A 22,652-nucleotide genomic window follows, 5' to 3' on the forward strand; every position below is an offset into this window, starting at 1 on the left:
AGACAGTGAAGAAACTCAGAACAGAACAGAACTGTAGGCACCAAAAACCAAACAAAATAAATAAAAACAACAAAACTAATTTGTACATACATACTAAAAATTATATTCAATTTTCACAATTATTGTTTTGTGAAAGACATTGAGAAAGTAAGTGGTGAGTACACGATAATTACCTAAAAAACATAAACCATGTGCTCTTCTTTCAGAAAAAAATTTGGTGTACGTATGAAAATTTTCCTTTTTTTAATGTTTGTGTTTTTTTTGTTTTTTTGTTTTTTTTTTTTCTCAAAGGTCTGCTCAGGGGTTCTGTAGAATAGAGTTTTAATAGAATAGAAAATCCTCTTTAATCACGGTACCACAAACTAAATATTTACATATTTCTGTAAAATTGAAATTCCAGAGTACAGGAGCTGGTGCTGTGTTCCTGTTTCATAAGTATGATTTGTTTAACAAAGAGTTAATAAAGGGTTAATAAAGAGTGCTTAAAATAGATTTTACAGGCCTTTTCCTGTAAAATGTGGATGGTCTGGTGAATAGGATGAATAAAGTGCAGCAATCGCACATGCACGTATTCACACACAGAGGTATGTTTAAGACATTTCCTCCACAATGCTCAGAGGTGGGAAAAACTGGATGTTGTCTCACTAACACTGATCGATAACCAAATCAAACCCATCTCCTAGGTACTAACAACCCATCACGACTATTGATTGTGTCTGTGGCATGTGTGTGTTCACTAACTCTACGTTCACATTAGCAAGCAGCAGAACACCACATTATCCCCTTGCGCATCTTTGAGAAAGGTCGAGCATGAGATTTACACTGACCACAAAATCCACATCGTTTCTGAACCTGTGAGCAGTTTTTCACATCTCAAATAAGACTTCCAGTGAACATGTAGTGAGAGTTTATAGTCAGTGAGATTCAGATTTAATAAACGAACAGTGATATTAACTGGGATATATTTAGCAATGCTATTTAATATAAACAGAATTAATTATTTTCACCAGGAAATTAAGGGGAGGGGGGTGCAAACTTTTGCAGCCAACCATATGTTGCTATCTCAGTGGTATTTGCTTGTTAATGTATACGTGTTAAAGTGTAATAATAATAATGAATGCTTAATTACAGAGATTGTACACAGAATGTGTTGTACTAAGTGAAATATACAGTAAGAATTATTATTATTATTGCTATTAATATTTATAGTTCAATTGTACACTTAATCTCGGCTAATCTGGGCTTGTTATGCTAACATCAGGAGATGGATGAGTGTCGAAACTGACTTGTTCTGAGGGGAGAAGAGGAAAACACTCCAGTCCTCTCTCGTCTCACACCAGTCAGGACGATAAACTTCAATCATCTTCTGGATCCTGAAGCACAAACTCTGCACAGAGAAACAAAAACAAAACAAAAAATACATTTCTAATAAACACTTTAATCACACATTGCTCTTATTTTCACCCCGGCGTTACTCAACAAGTGGCTCCGTCCGTCAGTCAGGGAAAAGCACGAGTTTGTAAATGAGACTTAATGATGAAGCAAATGGTGAGAAATGTATTCCTGTTATGAACACCACCACCACCATGTGATCAACAGAAGAGAACCACAACACTGTTCTTTAATTACATACAAACATGTGAGTGGTTGTAAATTAAAACGTGTGCACCATCGTCTGCTCAATTTCCTCCTCAACGCTGTCATTAATTATTCAGTGTGATTGTGCGTTATATAGAAATCGGTCATTGTTCACTGAAGAAGAAAAAATCTCTCCACTCAGCACATTGGCAGCATTTTTCTTCTTCTGTGTTCTGGGTTCTGTGAAATGTCTGAGAGATTTTATATTCATTTAAATCCGATAAAGAAATTCTCTATAGTGTACAGAAGAGTGCAAAAATCCAACTCTATATTTTTGTTTCATCCATCATAAAAATGTAACACAATTTCTTTGTTCACAAGTTCCATGTTCCTCAAACCAGATTATATCAAGTATAAACTTTCTTTATTTGGTTCGTTACACACTTATTATCGATGCTGCTGTTGATAACTTCAACACAAGCATACAACACAGAGTATGTTTTGATATTTTGTTAATAAAAACCTGCATAGCAAATATTAGCTAACAGCTAGTGTGCTACACTTTACTCACATCCTGCCCCCTGTGGCCAAAACTGGTACAACATGAAAAAAATTGGTTTAGTTGTTGGTTGTTGTTGTTGTTGTTGTTTTTTTGTAAAATTGTATAATATCGAAAATATTTCTCAATGTTACACAGCATATTACTAAATTTATACCACAGCATGGTTGAATGCTCGAATCTGATTGGTCAGAAGGTGTGCGTTATTTCAGTTGGAGAGAGAGAGAGAAAGAGAGGGGGAGAGATTGAGTGAGAGAGAGAAAAAGAGGGAGAAAGAAAGAGTGGGAGAGAAAGAGAGGGAGAGAGAAAGAGTGATAGAGAGACAGAAACAGAGTGAGAGAGAAAGAGAGGGAGAGAGAGAGAGTGAGAGGAAGAGAGTGGCTGTGCGGGAAAGCCTGTTTATCTCTATAACGTAAGTGAGAAGAGGATCTTGTCTCTTGGAAAATACACAACATTAAATACATGATGTATTGTTCATTAATAAATTAAGCATAATAATTAGGTTTCATTTATTAATGAATAAATTTTTTATTAATCAATTATGCCCCTTCCACCACCCATCCCCTCACCCCCAAATATTTTCGTATAACGGTCTGTCGTTATTTGTAGATAACCTTTTCATTATCATTTCATATGTTGAATAAAATTCTAAATAAAATTACAATTAAAATACATGATATTTATTTAATGATGTGAAAAAGACAGTCAGCTTAGTGCACAGTGAAAAAAACTGCTCCCCTGATAACAACGCTACATTCGTGTCTCACTCACGTAATCGATCTCGTCCTCCAGGTCATCTCGGTCTTTGCGAGTGTTGACTTGTGGATAAACTTCACTGAGGATCTGCTGCTGAACTGCCGGCGTCTTGCCGTTGCAGTCCTGATGCTCCGCCGTGCCCGCTGGTCCTCCTGAGAAGCTTTTCTTGCGCTGGTGTGAGTGCAGCGATGTGGGCGGCGCACCGGGGACCTGTAGAAGCTCGGGCAGCTCCAGAGAGAGAGCGCGACGATCCCTACAGGGGACGAAATGTCTGGAGAAGAGCGGTGGAGGAGGATGAGGGTGTAGAGGAGGAGAAAGGAGGGATTCATGCTCAGCTTGGTATGAATGAGGGCCTCGCACCCTCAGACTGCCCCCTGTGCCCACCCCCACGCTCCGACTCAGCCGCCCCATACTGTTCCAGCTCGACCTGCGGCTCCACGAGCCCTGAGGAACCGGACGAGTCCAACTGTACAGAGAACCTCCTCCTCCTGGACACTGAGGAGACAAAAATCAACATAAATTCACATCTTCATCACACTTCTGTTCATCTGTTTATATTTACACTGTATACTTTATTATTAGTATATTCAAATATTTTATTTACTCATTCATGCTATGTTGGATTATAATATATGCACTAGAGATGCACCGATGTATTGGCCGATAACGATTAGGCTATTTTTCCCGCTATCGTCTATCGGCCAATAGTTTAAAAACATCTGATGATCAGAGCCAATTATATCCTGTCAATAAAAAGAGGGCGGGAAAACACGTAGATTTTGAAAAGATGATGTCTCTTGTGTGGAATGACGACAGAAAACTGCAGTTTGTAAGCTCTGTAAGCTCTGCATTGCTAAAAATTTTACACCTGTACAGCAGTGAAATGAGTCCCCCTTCTTAAAAAAAAACTAGTTTAAAAGTATCCTCTTTTATCAATTAGCCTCCTCTCCAACAGGAAAATGATCCTCGAGTTTATCACAACAGGTCAGATTCACAAGTCCCTCTCTAAACGATCGTAGTGTGTATGCTAATGCTAATCGGCAAGTTCCGAGCAGTAAGGCTGTGTCCAATATCACGTACCATGAAAGTACCTACTGCAAGGCCATTGAAACAGTACATACTGATCAGTATGTGTGTGTAGTATGACTACAATCCCGGACATACTACATCTGCCATGGTGGCGTTGTCATGTGACCTTCGATGTCATCATAAGCACAAAAATCTTAAAGGAACCACCAGATTAAAGCAACCGCACTAACAGCAAAATGCACATCAGGTAAGTTAACTGAATTAGTAATGTGGGAGGGGTTAACAAGCTGAGGTAAATTCGTTACCGTTAGCTTGGCCGGCTAAGGCCAAGATCATGAAAAAGGTGACAACAGTTTTCTTATTTAAACCTTCAACAAGATAAACATTTATTCGGGTATTGTTAAATGAGTCCTGTTTAACCCAGGTTTAATACTTAAAGAACCGACGTGCTGTCTTCCTCCATTTTGTTTCTGAGCTCGTCCGCACCAGTCCCGTTGCATTATGGGATTTTTGACTTACATAGTGTCCATCGGTTGCACATTGCAAAATCTCACCGGAAGCAGTACGCCATCCGGGTTTTTCTCACCTACTGAGAATTCAGACATACTACCCCTCTGGCGTACTGCTTTTCACCTACTGTGTAGCAGGGTAGTACGCGATTTTGGATGCAGCCTAAGTGTTATGTAAGTGCTGCTTTAAATGCTAATCCATGCAGACAGAACTGATGGCTAATTATTGGGCACTTTGTGCTGCTTTATGCAGTTTTTGTGGTGTTGCAGAAAGAGTGTTTACCAGAGTCCTCTGCTCCAGACCGGTTCTCCCGAGGGAACTCACGCTGCTCTTTCTGGAGCCCAGAGCGAAGCTTAGTCGCTCAGCGGGGTAAACTCCGATGGCGTTGGGCATCGGTGCCAGGTCCAGATGTCCGTTAGGGGTCAGAGTGCAGATTTTAGGATCTGGGAGAAGAGCAGGAACTGAAGAATTTATGTACGTTCATACAGTCACCTCACCTTAGCAAAATTGTGTTATTCTAATGACAATATGCTTTACTTTATTGTTGTCTAGTTCAGTTTGGCCATGAAAACTTTTACACACAACTTTACTAGAAGACTGATGAGGAAATAAGGCTCAAAAAGGGGGGTGGATTGAAAAGCAGAAATAACCTAGTGTGAAGAAAAACTATTCCTTCACGAGTAATGCAGTTGATCCAGAATGAGACCAAGAATTTCCTGTTTAGGTGAACAACCTGTAAAGACTAAAATGTCATGCTTTTGAGAAGATCTGAACCTTGCTGTAATGCTTGTAACAGTGCCATCTGTTGGTGAGGAGGTTCGTGTGCCTGCATCGCTTATCTTAGTATGAAGCTGAGATGATTTCTAAAAAAATCCTTCATGCATTAATTATACAAGTGAAATTAGTGGTGTGAAATTAGAGATCTGCAGGTCTTCATACCGGATAGCTGGAGAGGATCTTTCTCTCTTTCCTTTTCGTCAAAGTTGCAGGAGGATCGATCATCGTCCGAGTATGACCTGTTAGCATCGCCCTGTTTAACACACAGAGGAGAGAGAAAGAGAGAGAGAGAAAGTATTTCACTAAAAAACATTAAACAGATGATTAGAACGGTTAATGTTGGTGTTATTGTCTGTGACCTCGCTGTAGAGGTTCCTCTGCCCCACTTCCCCACTCACCCTCCTTCACATCTCAGATGTAGAGCACAACCTAAAAGCCCAGTTCGTCATGCTCCCTCAGGAGATAACCTACACCTGCTGTCTGACTACCTGCATCATGTGTAGCCCAGTTTAGAACCCTCCCAAAAATAAAAATCAGTTACACTATCAGAGACATCGAGCCTGAGAGCTCAAGAATAAAAGGCAGAAGACCCTCAGATCAACCTGAGCTCCAGTGAAAGATCTCTGAAGATGCCAGATATATATATATATAAAAATAATAAATTAGCAAATAAACAAACAAATACACTGGTCATCTGATTTGATCTAATTTCACTATTTTTAATATTTTGGTGTGCAAATCTGAATTTGTATAGAATGTTATTCTATTTCTGCATTATTTATTATGATAATTTTGTTTTGTTTTTTAAACATTACAACAGATATAATGTTGCCATTACTGTACATAACCCTACAGCTGAGTGTTTTCCTATCAGAGAGGGTTCTAATCAATGAACAATGAAGCCTTAAAGAACCAGAATGAACCCTTTTAGGAGGCTTTTTTAGAACCCTTTTAGGAGGCTAAGAACTCTTAAAGAACTCTTTTCACCAAGAGCATTTGACTTGGATTTTACTTTTGTAACTGCATTTAAAAAATTTTTTTTTTTTTAAATTCAGGTTCAATTCATGTGAATTTTAATAAAATTAAATACATTTTTAAATAAACCAGATGCACATTTAAGTTCAGTGACATCAGTAATTCTTGAACGCTGATTGGCTGAATCTGTTCTGAATCTCTGCTCGGATAGCAAATCGTTGTAATATTGTAATCCTACTTTGAAATTCATTATAACATTAAAATTAGAATTTTGTATTTAATATCGGATTATTTTACAAATCAAATGACAATTCTGTGAAATCTGTTTTAAAACACAAAATTAAACTTCAAAACAAAAGCATAAAAATGTGAACATTTTTTATTCAAAATTAAAATCTAAACCTGAGTGGCACAAATTTAACTCTATAAATTATTAATCTAATTATTTAACGAGATTTAACATTGCTGATTTTTTTTTTATTAACACTCTGTTAGTAAGCATAATTTACATCATTAGTAATTAAAAAAATCTACATGTAAATTGCTGGCTGATATTAAACTGATTGGGTGTTTACATTCTTATTTTTTATAGCACTGTTTTTATTAGTACCATTGTTTGATTTATTTTTTATTTCTTGAATTTTCTTTGCTAAATTTTATTTATTCAGTAGCTCTGAATAAAAAAATGATCAGATATTAATAAAAATATATGCTATATTAACTATATATTATTGATATTAATGAATATGGAGCACCACTGTTTTATTTGCTTTTTAGTCGAAAATGTAAATTTCTTTAATTCTATTGTGAAAATCTCTAAGTATTATGAGTATAATATTATTTCCAATTAAAATATCTGAATATCTTGTGCCAGAGACTCATGCATTTCAAATCATCACTTTATTTATTTATAAGTAATATTTATCATTTTTAATTTTAATATTGAATGTGCTCATTTTTAAGGAGGGAAAAAAACAAAAACCCATAAAAGTTGTGAAATTGTGCTGATCACTGAGTTGTGCCTCGGAACCCTCAGGTTTATTACATCCACTTCCTGAAGATTCTCGCCTCAGTTCCTGCGAGCATCTCATTGCAGAACCCAATTACCCAGAATCCCTCAGGAGAGCAGCGTACCTCTGCCTGAAACCCCTCTACCAGGATGGCCACCAGTAGGTTGAACAGGACGTAGTTCCCGAACGTCATCAACGCCACGAAGTAAAGAGCAGCGAGAGGAGACGTGGAGGCCATGCCGTTATACAGAACCATGTTCCAGTCCTCCTGAGTCAGGATCTGAACACACACACACACACACACACACACACACACACACACAGAAAACAAACACACACCACATTGGGCCTTATGGGACTTATCATTATGACTATGACGCATGTTCATGCAGACTTTACATGTAATAACATTCTAGTTAAGTCAAGTATTTTTGCATATGTCCACTTCTTCAGAGACTGTTTTATCAACGTATATATGTGTTATAATAATTCTATACAGATACTAACACTGAAACCTTGAAGATCATTGGATACACAGCTGATATGTTTTCATTAAAAACTACTGAGCTTTTAACTGAAGATTTTCATGTAAAAAAGAAAAATACAGGAGTAAATAGCTGAAAAGTCACTCAAAAAATCCTGCACCTACAATACATCCTGTACAGAACAGGTGGCACAATATTAACGAGGATGTGACTCCCGTACAATAGCACTTTTCTCCTGCACACACTCCTGGGTTATGGCTTGATAGCCACCAGCAGCACACTTCTCTAAAGCTGTTCTGCTTTTTTTTTTTGGCAAAGCCACAGTCTCTGTAACAACACAACCCTGTATGCAGATTAAATGCACAAGGGTATGTAGACACCATGGAGTCCTGTAAATAGCCTGAAGATATGCAAATTCCTGGGCCTGGTTACTGTGACATAATAAAGCCATCAAGAGTTTGAGATTTGTGGAGAATGAATACACTACATAATTTTCTATGAAATGTTATGGATCCAGTACAGGAGTAACGTCAAAGACAATGAGCAGAGTGACCAGCTAGAAGGCACCACTGGCTATGACTGCCTCTTTTTATATGATATTCATCAGGAAGCAGCTCTTATTGACATGCAGGGTATAACACCAGCCTCTCCAGAACCTGGTCATTGATGAAAGAATGATAGCCACAAGGTCTAGAATTGTGGATTTTGGGAGTGATGATGCCAAAAGTTCAGCGTGTCTGAGCCAGTGTCGGCTGCGGCTGTCATTGACGTGTCACAGGTGGCAGAGAAGAGGCCATGCTATCCAGTGACAATTGCAAACACCTCATCCTCTGCCAACAGAGACAAAGCTTCAGCTGGGAGAAAACAAAGTGTACTGCCTTCAAAAGAAGGAGTAAAGCAAGACTTTTACAAATGCAGGTCTTGAGATATGTCCTGTGTACCATAGTGGACCATCTTTGTTTCACTGAGTTGGGATGATGTCAAGGACAGCCAACCTCAATGATCCGCATTCTGACTCTTAATTTTTTCTTATTCAGGTTTTTTGCACTCTTGTTCATGTTTTGCATATACAAGTGTATATCTTGCACTTTCATATTTGTTATAAATAGTTATTTTTACCTCCTAAAATCCAATCCCACATCCATGTCATAGGAGGTGGAAGTAGCACCCTCTGCATACCTATATTACATATGTGACAGTGGTAACAGGGCTCTGGTGCTGATTTCAGTAAAGGCTAAATGAGATGAGTAAGTTTCAAACTTTTCATTTGTGAAATTGCACATTTTGTAGCTAAAAGTTTCATGTTTTGAATTTTGTGCCATTTGGATGTATTTTTTAGGGATTTGATTGGTGGTTTGTGGCATCTGGACATGTTCTATTTGTATAATAAGCTCATCTTCATGATTTCTTAACATTTGCATTATGGAAACTGCATCCTATGCTTTGACTTTACTTAAAGCCATCAATTATGCATTTATATAGGTTAGTAATTGTATTATAACTCACAATAAGTATTTATAATGGCAGCACAACACAACTATCAACAACAATATAAAATGATTCACTTATTGGACCTAGAAATAAATCTGCATTACCAATAAGTTATTATAACTATAATATAATAACATTATAAAATTGCAGGCTGCATTTTTATGAATACATTAATGGAACCATAAGACTGACTAATTAATACTTATAAATTGGTGTATAATGCATTATGAGCATGGGCACTGAAAAACCAAGTGTATCACTTATAAGTAATAACAACAATATAAATGTAGCTATAACTGTTATTATAATGATATATACGTCTTTGTGTCTTTATAAATGTGTTTATAGAGCAGTAATACTTGCTTATAAATAATTATAAATGGGGTTATAATTCATTATAAGCTTGGGATTCATAGAAAGTGTTACCCAAATCTTTTCCATTCATTCCAGGATCGGATCAAATTCCTTATTTATTTATTTATTTATTTATTTATTTTTACTGCTGTCAGCCTCAAGATCCTGAGTATCGTAACAGTGATATATCTACCTGAAACACAGTAACGATGGCCCAAAGCAGAGAGTCGAAGTTTTTCCGATCAGGAACCGTATCTCCAGCTTCCGTCTTCAGACTGAACTTACAGCCGAATATGTGCATTCCCAAAATACTGAAAAAACAAAAAACAAACAAAAAAAAACACACAATAAAGTGATGCTCAGTTCAAACCAACAGGGTCTGAGGAGTGTTGAAGGTCATTTTAGACATTTTGATCACCATGTCTACACACACACACACACACACACACACACACACACACACACACACACACACACACACACACACACACACACACACACGGAGCTTACTGCAGGAAACACACTGTAGAACTGAGATAACAGAGGAGCTTAAACATACAGAGAAAGGAAGAAAAACCCACTTTTATTAATTAATTTGCTGTTTAATTTTCTCTATTTTTATTTTATGTTTATTTAATTATTTAAAAGATTATTTCATTATTTGAATATTTCATTTTATTCCACATTTTGTGTATTTTTTAAACTTTCTTATACTTTTTTTGTGAATTTATATTTTTACTTAATAATCTATCTTATAAGTTTGCATTTTTATTACATTGTTCTTTAGTCATTAAATTTTCTACTACTTTATTATACAACTCTTAAGAGGCAAGTACATGAAATGTGTTCTATAAATAAAGTTGCTCATAACAACAACAACAACAATAATAATAATAATAATAATAATAATAATAATAATAATAATAGGCTACAAAATGACCATCTTAATATTAAGTTCTGTGTAAATTAATTTATGTAATTCATTAAAAAAATAATTATACAGTAGAGTAGTTTAAAATATAATAGTTTTTTATATAGTATTTGAGTAAACACAAAGACTGAAATCTTATGTCACATTTACTGAGTTAATCTCTGCCCTGTTTTTCCAATACTTTTTCCCCCTGTAGCTGACGTTCACATGTAGTGTACTACAAACTTAGGGAGTAAAAGCAGTGGAAAAAGAAATCACTTGGGATTCTGTCTCACTGTGTGTCGATGGGAAGAAAATAATTTTCTAAAATGACCACCTGAAGATGCTTTGATAACAGCAGAGATTAATTCTGGAAGAAAAAAAAGTTATTTGCAAAATTCTATTATACAATTCTATAAAATGGATTACAGGAATAATGATATCATTCAGATATGTATCATTATTTATTTTTATTGTGCACAAAATATCTGCTAAATAAACCTGAAAATTTTCTGTATACATTTTTTAATTTTATGATGCACATCCAGTCAAAATATTGAAATAATAATCATTTTAGTCTTTAATTGATCATAGCTAAGCTGTTAGCCATAATACATCTCTCTGTAAGCATTCTGAATGGCTGAGAAATGTGTCAATCATCACTCAGGCCCCGTCTGACCCCGCCCCTCACCGTGCACAAACCGGTTCTGATGAAGAGAACGTGTGCATTAAGAGTGAAATCCGATGTACACCAGTTTGCATGATTACTGAGTGTGAAGGTAATGAAGCATGTGTGGTGTAAAGTAACATATTTGGAGGGGTTTAGTTATAATGTAGAGTTTCAGTAATGTAGAGGAGAGTTAGTGCTGGAAATAAACTCGGTAACCTCAACATGCAGGTGTAAACAAGGTCACTGTGTTCTGTTAACATGGGTGACTTTGAGTGTCTGTGTGAAAGTGAGTGGAGTATTTAATATGACACTTTGAACACTGACAGTACAGTGACATCATCATCATCATCATCATACGGAGCACAGATGGAGATGTAGATAATATTTGCTGTACACATTCAGTACGTATGTAGATGAAAGCAGTGGCATGTTGTGTGAGCTCACGGTAACGGTGTCAGTGTTTAAACGCCATAAATCTGAGGCTCGTTTAGACGAGTGTAAATTCATCAGCGCTCTGGGACGAAGTCGTGAGAGGAGGAGAAGACGGATGGGCAAAGGAGTTTAATGCACTCAATCCAGTGTGGGAACCCATCTGTCTGTGAGCACTCAGCAAGAATTGCAGCGCTGCAGGGCCGTGTGTGTGTGCGTGTGTGTGTGTGTGTGGGGGGGGTGGGGTACAGGGGATATGGGGGATTCAGTGTTATTATATTGACTGCCATTCATCTTCTTCAGTTCTCTATGGGCAGCAGCTAATATCTGTGCTCTCGTTCTCTCTTTCTCTCTCTCTCACATACACACACACACAGTCACACACACTGCACCATGATGGCTACATCATAAACCTTTCAATATAAAATATGGATCGTATTCAGTTTCGGCGACTTGAGTCCAAAAGTTACGTCAGTATTTACACGAGGAAAGCTCCTGGTATTCAGAGTCGGGTTACGCAGCAGCTTCTGTGGATTTTCTGACCTCCACATTTTTATAGTCACATACTTCACACCAGTGAGGTTAGTCTGCTAGGCTTAAAGAGAAACTTCAAGTTCATTTATAATTTTATCCATAAAATATCACTCCTTGAGACAAGCGATGTCTCTGATTAAGATGTGTTTCCCATCAGAGATAAAGCTGAAATACTCCTTCACCTGAAGATGAAGATGAAGAGCATGAGGAGCATGCAGAAGGTGGCCACGTTGTCCATGGTCTTCATGAGGACGACGAGCTGCCTGCGCAGAGCCGGCATGAAGCGCACCAGCTTTATCACCCTCAACAACCTGAACGTCCTCAACACTGAGAGACCGCCGTCAGACTGACCGATGATCTCACACACACTGACACACAGACACACACATACAGAAGAAGAATGATATGAACAATATTTCTCAAATGACCTCTATTTTTTAAGATCAAAATCCAGAAGAAGTTTAAAGATGAAATGTTTAGAATGACTTTATGAAGTGTTCACTTGTTGCCATTTATTTGTGATCATCAGTTCTATTCAATTTTTATTTTATTTTATTGAAATTGTATTCTGATATGCGTAAAATGACGTATGGGTATTTGCTGGCAGTTTAACTTTTTATAAGAACTAACCCTGAGTGCACCTTCACTCACCTGATGATGACGATGATGCCATCAAAGATGTTGTACGGGTTCCTCAGGTACTCAAAGAAACCAAATGCCGTGAGTTTGAGGATCATTTCCAATGTGAACATACTGGTGAATACGATGTTGCAGACCTCCAGCACATTGGTGAGTTCATCAGGCTGATGAAATGAGAAGAACGAGGATGAGAACCAGACAGAGGAGAAGAAATGAGTACATACACCACAACCTTTACTGACACACAGCTTCTGTAAGGTTTTCTTTAACTTTGCCATAAAGTTCTTTATTCTCAGACATCAGGTCAGCTGTGTACCATGTGCCTAAATGTCAGTATCTAATTGGTTAACAACATTTTCACCTTTAAAAATAAATAAATTACAAGCTGCATCACAGACGTGTCCTGAAGCACATCTGATTATAACATTAGCACCTCAGAATCACCCTGTTTCCTTCCATTTATTCTTCAGCCCCTCCCTGACCTTGCCCTTGCCACGCCCAGACCACACCCCTTGGTCTCAGCTGCAGCCAGTGAATTCATCCTCTGTAGAATTCTGGATTGTGATTGGTCAGAAGGTGTTGATTGATTTTCTATAACAGCAGCTCTGACAGCAGCGCATGTTTATATTAACGTGCTCGTTCTGACACGTTATTGTTTCTATAGTAACAGCTCATTCACAGGGACGTGCACAACAGGCGCTCCACTGATAATAAATGGATTTAAAAAATTTAATATGGTGAAATTTTCATTTACGGAAGGAGTCTCCAGCACTTTGTAACAGTCAAAGCTAAAGCTGTAAATTTAAGTTTTCCGATATCGTCAGGACAGAGGAGTTTATGCTTCAGAGTTCAAGCTGCAGAGTTGTTGTTTTTTTTGTCTTATTAACTTGAAGAGAGAGAATAAAGAGATGCTGGTGACTGAACGTGTTTATAGCTGCTACAACATAAGCGACAACAGGAACTAACTTACTTCATTAATGATAAATGTAATTATACAGATAAAAAGAACAACGTTGATCGTTCTTAAAATATATATATATATATATATATATATATATATATATATATATATATATATATATATATATATATATATATATATATATTTGCAAGTATATATAAAAATATACTTTTTCTATTTGATTACAAAAAAAGTAATCAAATATACTGGTCAGTGTTTGATCATGAAAAGTAAGACTGTTAAATTACTAAAAGCTGTATACATATATATATATATATATATATAGGTCTATATACAGTATCTCACAAAAGTGAGTACACCCCTCACATTTTTGTAAATATGTGATTATATCTTTTCATGTGACAACACTGAAGAAATGATACTTTGCTACAATGTAAAGTAGTGAGTGTACAGCTTGTGTAACAGTGTAAATTTGCTGTCCCCTCAAAATAACTCAACACACAGCCATTAATGTCTAAACTGCTGGCAACAAAAGTGAGTACACCCCTAAGTGAAAATGTCCATATTGGGACCAAAGTGTCAATATTTTGTGTGGCCACCATTATTTTCCAGCACTGCCTTAACCCTCTTGGGCATGGAGTTCACCAGAGCTTCACAGGTTGCCACTGGAGTCCCCTTTCACTCCTCCATGATGACATCACGGAGCTGGTGGATGTTAGAGACCTTGTGCTCCTCCACCTTCCGTTTGAGGATGCCCCACAGATGCTCAATAGGGTTTAGGTTTAGAGACATGCTTGGCCAGTCCATCACCTTCACCCTCAGCTTCTTTAGCTAGGCAGTGGTCGTCTTGGAGGTGTGTTTGGGGACATTATCATGCTGGAATACTGCCCTGCGGCCCAGTCGCTGAAGGGAGGGGATCATGCTCTGCTTCAGTATGTCACATACATGTTGGCATTCATGGTTCCCTCAATGAACTGTAGCTCCCCAGTGCCGGCAGCACTCATGCAGCCCCAGACCATGACACTCCCACCACCATGCTTGACTATAGGCAAGACACACTTGTCTTTGTACTCCTCACCTGGTTGCCGCCACACACGCTTGACACCATCTGAGCCAAAAAAGTTTATCTTGGTCTCATCAGACCACAGGACATGGTTCCGGCTTTCTTGTGCATCATCTTTAGAAGAGGCTTCCTTCTGGGACGACAGCCATGCAGACCAATTAGATGCAGTGTGCGGCGTATGGTCTGAGTACTGACAGGCTGACCCCCCACCCCTTCAACCTCTGCAGCAATGCTGGCAGCGCTCATACATCTATTTCCCAAAGACAACCTCTGGATATGACGCTGAGCACGTGCACTCAACTTCTTTGGTCAACCATGGCGAGGCCTGTTCTGAGTGGAACCTGTCCTGTTAAACCGCTGTATGGTCTTGGCCATCATGCTGCAGCACAGTGTCAGGATCTTGGCAATCTTATTATAGTCTAGGCCATCTTTATGTAGAGCGACAATTCTTTTTTTCACATCCTCAGAGAGTTCTTTGTCATGGGGGGCCATGTTGAACTTCCAGTGACCAGTATAAGGGAGTGTGACAGCGATGACACCAAATTTAACACACCTGCTCCCCATTCACACCTGAGACCTTGTAACACTAAGTCACATGACACCGGGGAGGGAAAATGGCTAATTGTGCCCAATTTGGACATTTTCACTTAGGGGTGTACTCACTTTTGTTGGCAGCGGTTTAGACATTAATGGCTGTGTGTTGAGTTATTTTGAGGGGACAGCAAATTTACACTGTTACACAAGCTGTACACTCACTACTTTACATTGTAGCAAAGTGTCATTTCTTCAGTGTTGTCACATGAAAAGATATAATCAAATATTTACAAAAATGTGAGGGGTGTACTCACTTTTGTGAGATAGTGTGTGTGTATATATATATATATATATATATATATATATATATATATATATATATATATATATATATATATATATATATATATACACACATACATACAGTTGCAATCAAAAATATTCAACCCCCATTGCAAATGAAGTTTATTCTCAAAATTTACAGACTTTTAGCTGTTTGAAATGAACAAATAAGACAAAAGCAATTATTTTAGCCTCAACATTCCTCTCCAGCAGACCTGCTGGATCACGCTGCTGTGGTATAAGTAACTCCACTTCATCACGTCTCCATGTGAGTGATTCCATACAGAATGTAGTTCTGAGCCATGTTTCCTCTAATTTACTAGGCTTTACGTTTTTTTCTTTTATTTTCCTTTATGCTTGTGGTCTGACGGAGGGTTAGAGGTTAAGGTTAGGGTTAGGGGTTAAAGTTAGGGTTAGGCTTCCCAGCACACTTACAAAGAGTGATATAACTCAAAAAGAAAAAAAAAAAAGTGGGTTTAATTGATGCTGATTCCACAAGTGTAACTTAATTACCCAGCCTACTGATGTCAGAGCGTAATTAATGCGACAGCGCAATTAAATATTAAGACAAACTCTGGAAATCTCTCACCGATTAACATTGGATAGATATTTATTACATTTTTTTAAAGAAAGTACTCACTTCTGAAGGCTTTAATTTGCAAACGTCGAATACATATTACGGTTGAAATTAAAATATGCTAAAAAATCTTAAGTGATATAATGACTTTAATTAAAAGATTAAGAAAATGGGGGAAATTATGACCCTTGTCGTTTTTTGAACATCAGAGGCATCCTCATGTATTTCCTCTCAAAATGAGTCCTGCTTAATAAAGATGCAGAAATGAACCTTAAGACTTTAAGAGTCAGAACAATTATTGTGTTTTAAACAGATACAGAGTGTTTTATATTGTTTCTTAGCACTAACAGGGTGTTGGGACTGTTTTAGGTTTAACTGGGTATAAAAAGTTAAACCAATAAAAATGAAAAAAGAAAGAAAGAGAAATCCTAACTTCCATCTTAAGAATCAAACAAACAAATAAAACCTGAATAAATAAAAGGCCAAAACCTGTGTAGTGCTACTTTATAATACAGACCAAAACAACACACACACACACACTCACTCTCTCTCTCTCTCTCTCTCTCTCTCTCTCTCTCTCTCTCTCTCTCTCTCTCTCACACACACACACACACACATACACTTGCACTCACACACACACACACACACACACACACACACACACACACACACACACACACACACACACGCACTCTCTCTCTCTCTCTCTCTCTCTCTCTCTCACACACACACACACACACACACACACACACTCACACATACACTTGCACTCACACACACACTCACACACACACACACACACACACACACACACACACACACACACGCACTCTCTCTCTCTCTCTCTCTCTCTCACACACACACACACACACACACACACTCACACATACACTTGCACTCACACACACACTCACACGCACACACACACACACACACACACACACACACACACACACACACACACACACACGCACTCTCTCACACATATACGCTTCATTGCTAAACTGGGAAGCAACAAATAGATTTGCATTTAATTTCCACGACAAAACACAATTTAGAGAAAATCTCATCTAAAAACTGAATTACGGTGCATTTTTGAGGAATATTTATGATCTTTAATGAAATGAGCAACGCCACAAACCACAGCAGGTTAATATAAAAAGCAAAAGAATGCTGAAAAAACCCCACCGCTGCTCCAGTAGAACATAAGACTGGATTTTTCTATATCTTCTTTATATGCAATAAATGGTGAGAAAAATCCATCAGGACTGTTTCTCAGTGGAGGATGAAACACCTGACCTTCATCACCTCAGAGTTAAGTCTTTTACATTAAAAACAAGAACTGAAGTTAGACTATTATTTCTGAGGCAGATGAAGACGGCGTGACAGCTAACGAGGAAAGTGTGTGTGTGTGAGTTTGTATGTTTGTGTGTGTGTGTGTGTGTGTGTGTGTATGTGTGTGATCTGTGTATCATGTCAGTGTATCAAATAACAGATTGAAATTTTTGTAATAGGAGAAGAACAGATTCTTATTTCTCTCTCCTTATCATAACTTCTCTCTCTCTCACCATCCTCTGACTATCATCTCTTCCATCTCTCTGTGATCAATATCACTCTATCGATGAGTCTAGACAGAGACGTGAAGGACAAGTGAAAACAAAACCAGTGGCAACACAGAGGAGATGCCATTTAAAGCAACAGAGTATCGATGCTGCAATCAGAGCGGATAATAGACACCCAGAGACTCTCCTCTCACATCCCTCTATCTCACATCTTTCTTTACCCCACTATCATTTTTTTTTGCTATCTTCACTTTCATTTCCTACCTTTTGTGGTCTTTGTTTTCATTTCCCTTCCTGCTCTTCTCTTTTCTTTCTTTTTTTTTTTGTCTTGTTCTTTAATTTTGTGTCCTTTCCTTTCCTTCTCTTTCCTTTAATTGAGTGTTTTCCTTTCCCTTTTCCTAATTTTCTCTTTCTTTTCATTTCCTTATCTTTCTTCTTTTTCACTCTTCCCTTTCTTTCCGATCCATCCATTTGAAAATTCCTCTTATTTTCCCTTTCTGCTTTTTTCTGTTCCTTTCATTTAATTTTGTCATTTTCGTCTCCAGCTTCTTTTTCACTCTTCCCTTCCCTTCAGTTCTCTTAACGTTTCTTCTCATCTACCCCATTTCCGTCTGTCTATTTTAAAATTCCTACTTTTTCCTTTCACCAAATTTCCTGTACACAAGTGTAATGACAATAAGATTTATTCTCTTTTTCATTTCCACTGTTCCCTTTTTATTTCTTCCTTTCTCCACTCCCCTCACCTACTCACTCTGCCGATAGACAATCCTTTTCCTTTCCCATGATTCCCTTTACACCCTGTCTCTTTCCATTCGCATCTCACTGGTCATTTCCTTTTCCTATTCTTCTATTTACTTCTCTTCTCCTCCCTCAACATATCTACCTGTGTGATTTAAATGCATCTAAGCTGTCTATTTCCTGACTGCTGATGTTTGGCTGTAGTGCTCGTATCAGATTTCCCTCTCAGTCAGCAGCCTGGCATTGAAAAAAAAAAAATCTCCAGCTGCTCCGTACGCATGTGTAAATATTACCATGTGTATCTTTCCAACATATTTGCGTTTTTGTTCTGTTCTGCATAATAATGAATGTTTGGAGATGAGGACTGAGTCATGGTGGATGATGTCATTTATCGACAGAACAGTAAGGTACAAATGATTTCCAAATGGACTAAACCTCAAACTGAAAAAGAAGAATTGCAGAATTGCCATGTCTGTGTGTGGGTGAGAGAAATGATCTGTAATGTTCGACTTGTTGTGGGGGTGAAAATGCTGCGTAACGAAAGAGTGCAGTGCTTCTGTTTCTTCTACATATCTCTCTCTCTCACTCTCTCTCTCTCTCCTCCAGAGCTCTGTTATTTTTAGTCTCTTCAGCTTGAGAGAGGAGAGAATAGCGATTTACTGCAGCAGGACGAGAAGAAGTGAGGGGGTGGAGAGAGAGAGAAAGAGGGAGACAGAGAGAGAAAGAGAGGGAGAGAGAGAGAGAGAGAGAGAGAGAGAGAGAGAGAGACATCACAGCTAATTTCCAATGATTTATTGGAAATTTATTAACAGCACATCCTACTTTTTATCTCTTTATAGTTACATTTAATATTGTGCAATGTCCAGAATTACCTCTGATTGTTATAAGGCGCTGACACTGGAGACTCCTTTGATAAATAACGAGTTGATACTATAGAAACGATAAGGTATTAATAACAAACAAGTGCATTAATATGAACCTGTGATTTGCAGCTGCACTACTGTTAGAGCTGCTGTTATAGAGAATTAATCATCACCTTCTGACCAATCACATTCTAGAACTCAGCAGTGCTGTGCGATAAATAATTTTATTAGACATATTAATTTTTTGATGTGCAGTAAGTAAAGACGAGTCCTATATGCTGATTTGCGTTAGGCTTAGAGGTCAAAGGTTAAAGGTTAAAAGTCATGTGCTTTACCTGGTTGTGATGTTCGATGCCCATGCTGATGGTGTTGATGAGGATAGCAATCATGATTCCACGGTTGAAATATTTGCTTTCCACGATGCTCCACAATTTCACTCTCATTTCATCCCATAAGTCCTTAGCTTTCCTAAAGCAGGACCTCCTCTTCTTCTTTTTCTTCTTCTTTTTCTTCTTCTGACCATCCACTTCTTCATCATCCTCTTCCTCTTCCTCCTCCTCCTCGTCCTCCTCTATTCTCTCTTCTAAGTGGTTCTCCTCCCGGTCTGTCTCCTCCAATGCTTCTTCTCCTTCCTCGCCATTGGCTGTGTCTGCCCCTGGCCCTGTCCCCTCCCTGATTGACAGGGCGGTGCACTCAGGACAATCTTCAGGGTTAGGAGGAACCGAAAGAGGGATAGAATTATCTAGAGGCTGTGGGCTGTGCTCCATTTTACTGTGGTGAGGACAGCGAGACACTAGGAGAAAACGAGGGATGAATAAATACAAACAAATATAAATATAAGTGGAAGAAAGAAGAAAGCAGGACTAAGACCTGCTAAATCCTAATCTATAAAATCATAACATGGTCACTGAAAATCTGTAATCAATCATCATTTCTTCTTGCATACAAAGCTTTAATTTACTTTGAACTTTAGTAAACTTAACTGAAAAAGTTTCTCTAGAGCAATACATGATGAATAGTAAACTGCTCAAACTGTTCCTTTTCTTTGATATTAGCGTTATAATATGCGTTACAAACACTTATAATAGACATTGATATTAAGTGTAATGTGTTAAAACGTGTATTATGAAATGTCTATAATGACTTATGAATGCATTATAACATGTTAGTGATCGTAATTATAGATGGAAGAAAGTGGCACCCAGAGTGTTCCATCAGAGTGGATTCCAACTAGTACCCTAGTCTGGAAGTGATGAACCTTTACTTATCCGATGAACCCTTTTTTCCCCTAAAACTGTACATCCTTGTTCCTTTCTCTGTGTGCTTTTGTTATGGCTTTGGTTTTGTCTCCGCTCCCTAGTTCTTTGATTGGTTGATTGCTCTAACACCTGTCCTGTGTTCACTTCTTTATTAATTTGGTTATTTATATGTTTCTTCTTCTTACTGTGAAGGCTTGACAATTCTTCCATCCATTTCTGCACATTTATTTGTCAGTTCTTGTTTCTGGTTTTCTGACTCATGTCTGCATTCTTCGTCTATGGATTTTCGTCCTTTGATATTTCCTACCAATTTCACCAATGCTATCGATATTGACACTGATTCGTGGAATGCTCTCAATAAAGCATGTGCTGAGTACACACGCTTATGTCCTGCCTCTGACCTGATGATTACAGACTCTTTAAAGATATATTAGCATTATTGTATTATCACAGCATAGCTCAAAAACAAATCTCCAGTTTGTGCTAAACTGCAGTGAAATGAAGAGTCGTTTTAGTGAATTTCCAAGCGAGAGGAATAAAGCGGAAATCAAAGGATAATAAATTACGGATCGGTGCGGCTCATTAGTGAAATGAGGTGAGTCTGGAGGTAACTGGATGAGAGTTTTTAGCTTTACGAAAGGATTACTTTTAGTTTCCTAATTAAAAAGCAACAACAGCAACACATTTCTGTAAATCTGTGACGTCCATGCATTCATATTCATAGACATAGTTATTATAATCCAAAAATCCTGCATGAACATCTGGACATTACTCTATAATCGTGTGATTATGAGCTGCAACCCATCCTGTACTCATAATGCCTTATAAATGCATTTTACTACATGTTATGTCAGGTTACATAACACATTATATTGTATATAAACATAAATGTACCACTACAAAGTTTCTAGTGCCGTATCTAATTATAACACATTATAACATTCTCAAATTCTACTCAACCCTAGTGTTTACAAAATTATACAACACATAAACCCTTATCCCAGGCAATTTAAGTGTTGAATGTCTAATTACTACAGGTTATAAATAATTATAACTTGTGGAATTTAACATCAGTTTAAACAAACATAATGCATCATATACTCATGTTTCATGAGCAATTTTTACTTATAAGCAATGTTACCCATGAGCAATTTTTTACTTAGGCTTATGACAGGCATATGGAGGTGTAATGTATGCTTTAAAGCATGTTATGAATACACTCATTATATACAAATAAAATACACACCCTGAGCAGAGCGACACTGCCTCTTCTTGCCTCCGTTAGCTTTGACCCCTCCTCTTCTCCGGCTCCGCCCTCCCCCAGGAGGCGGAACTTTACCCCGGAGCGTGTAGTAGAGGGCGACGGAGCGGCGCCGAGCCTTGCGAAGGACGTGACACACCAGCTGGAAGAGTTCCTCGTAGCAGTCGCCCGGCTCGGTAAGAGATGCCAGTGTGCTGGAGGACAGACAGCGAGCTCGCTGCTCCTGCATCAGCTGATGTTCTCGCTGCTTCGTCTCCGAGAACTGTGTAGCGATGACCACTAGGCACAGGTTAATCATGAAGAACGAGCCAATCTGGACACAGAAACAAAAACAAGATTTTAGAATTAATCCAACATGAACATGAACATCAGGATATGAATTTGAAACTTTCCTTGAAAACAGCAAAAAAAAAAAAAAAAAAAAAAAAATCCAGGTCTGCTCAAATCAATCAATAATCATATTTCTTTATAAATACACATAAATATACAGTTCTTTCCTAACAGCACTGCTAAAAGTGTGAATAAACATGATTTTTTCACGTAATATTGCAACTATATTATTCAAAATCTACTGAGTTTGAATAATTACTCATTTACAGATAAATTTAAATAAATATTTCCACAGGCAAATCTGTAATCATGCAAAATGTATCTTGGAATTTAAATACTTTTACTTTTATATAAAAATTACTATTTTTATTGTAATGTCTGTTAGAATAATTCAATATGAATAAAAATAAAAGTAAAAAAATAAAACTTATTCATGTCACAAATCCACCATTAAACCAAAAGAAGAAGAAAGGCATAACTTTAGTTCACCCTTTA

At 37.7% G+C, this 22,652-nt stretch overlaps 1 protein-coding gene across 2 annotated transcripts in view; it reads right to left on the reverse strand.

Moving 5' to 3' along the window:
* Positions 1–22,652, reverse strand: part of LOC108276491 (voltage-dependent T-type calcium channel subunit alpha-1I) — an 84,383-nt gene that overhangs the window by 36,222 nt on the left and 25,509 nt on the right. For both annotated transcript variants that reach the window (XM_047150857.2, XM_047150859.2), the window contains exons 7-16: positions 21,813–22,140; positions 19,643–20,100; positions 12,719–12,870; positions 12,250–12,435; positions 9,718–9,835; positions 7,319–7,474; positions 5,372–5,462; positions 4,715–4,875; positions 2,909–3,388; positions 1,287–1,387 (exon numbers count right to left, since the gene is read on the reverse strand). In XM_047150857.2, coding sequence (XP_047006813.2) covers positions 1,287–1,387; positions 2,909–3,388; positions 4,715–4,875; positions 5,372–5,462; positions 7,319–7,474; positions 9,718–9,835; positions 12,250–12,435; positions 12,719–12,870; positions 19,643–20,100; positions 21,813–22,140 — 2,231 coding nt within the window. The remainder of the gene's footprint in view (positions 1–1,286; positions 1,388–2,908; positions 3,389–4,714; positions 4,876–5,371; positions 5,463–7,318; positions 7,475–9,717; positions 9,836–12,249; positions 12,436–12,718; positions 12,871–19,642; positions 20,101–21,812; positions 22,141–22,652) is intronic.

This window comes from Ictalurus punctatus, chromosome 2 (genome assembly GCF_001660625.3).
Source record: "Ictalurus punctatus breed USDA103 chromosome 2, Coco_2.0, whole genome shotgun sequence".
In the NCBI taxonomy this organism is placed as follows: Eukaryota; Metazoa; Chordata; class Actinopteri; order Siluriformes; family Ictaluridae; genus Ictalurus; species Ictalurus punctatus.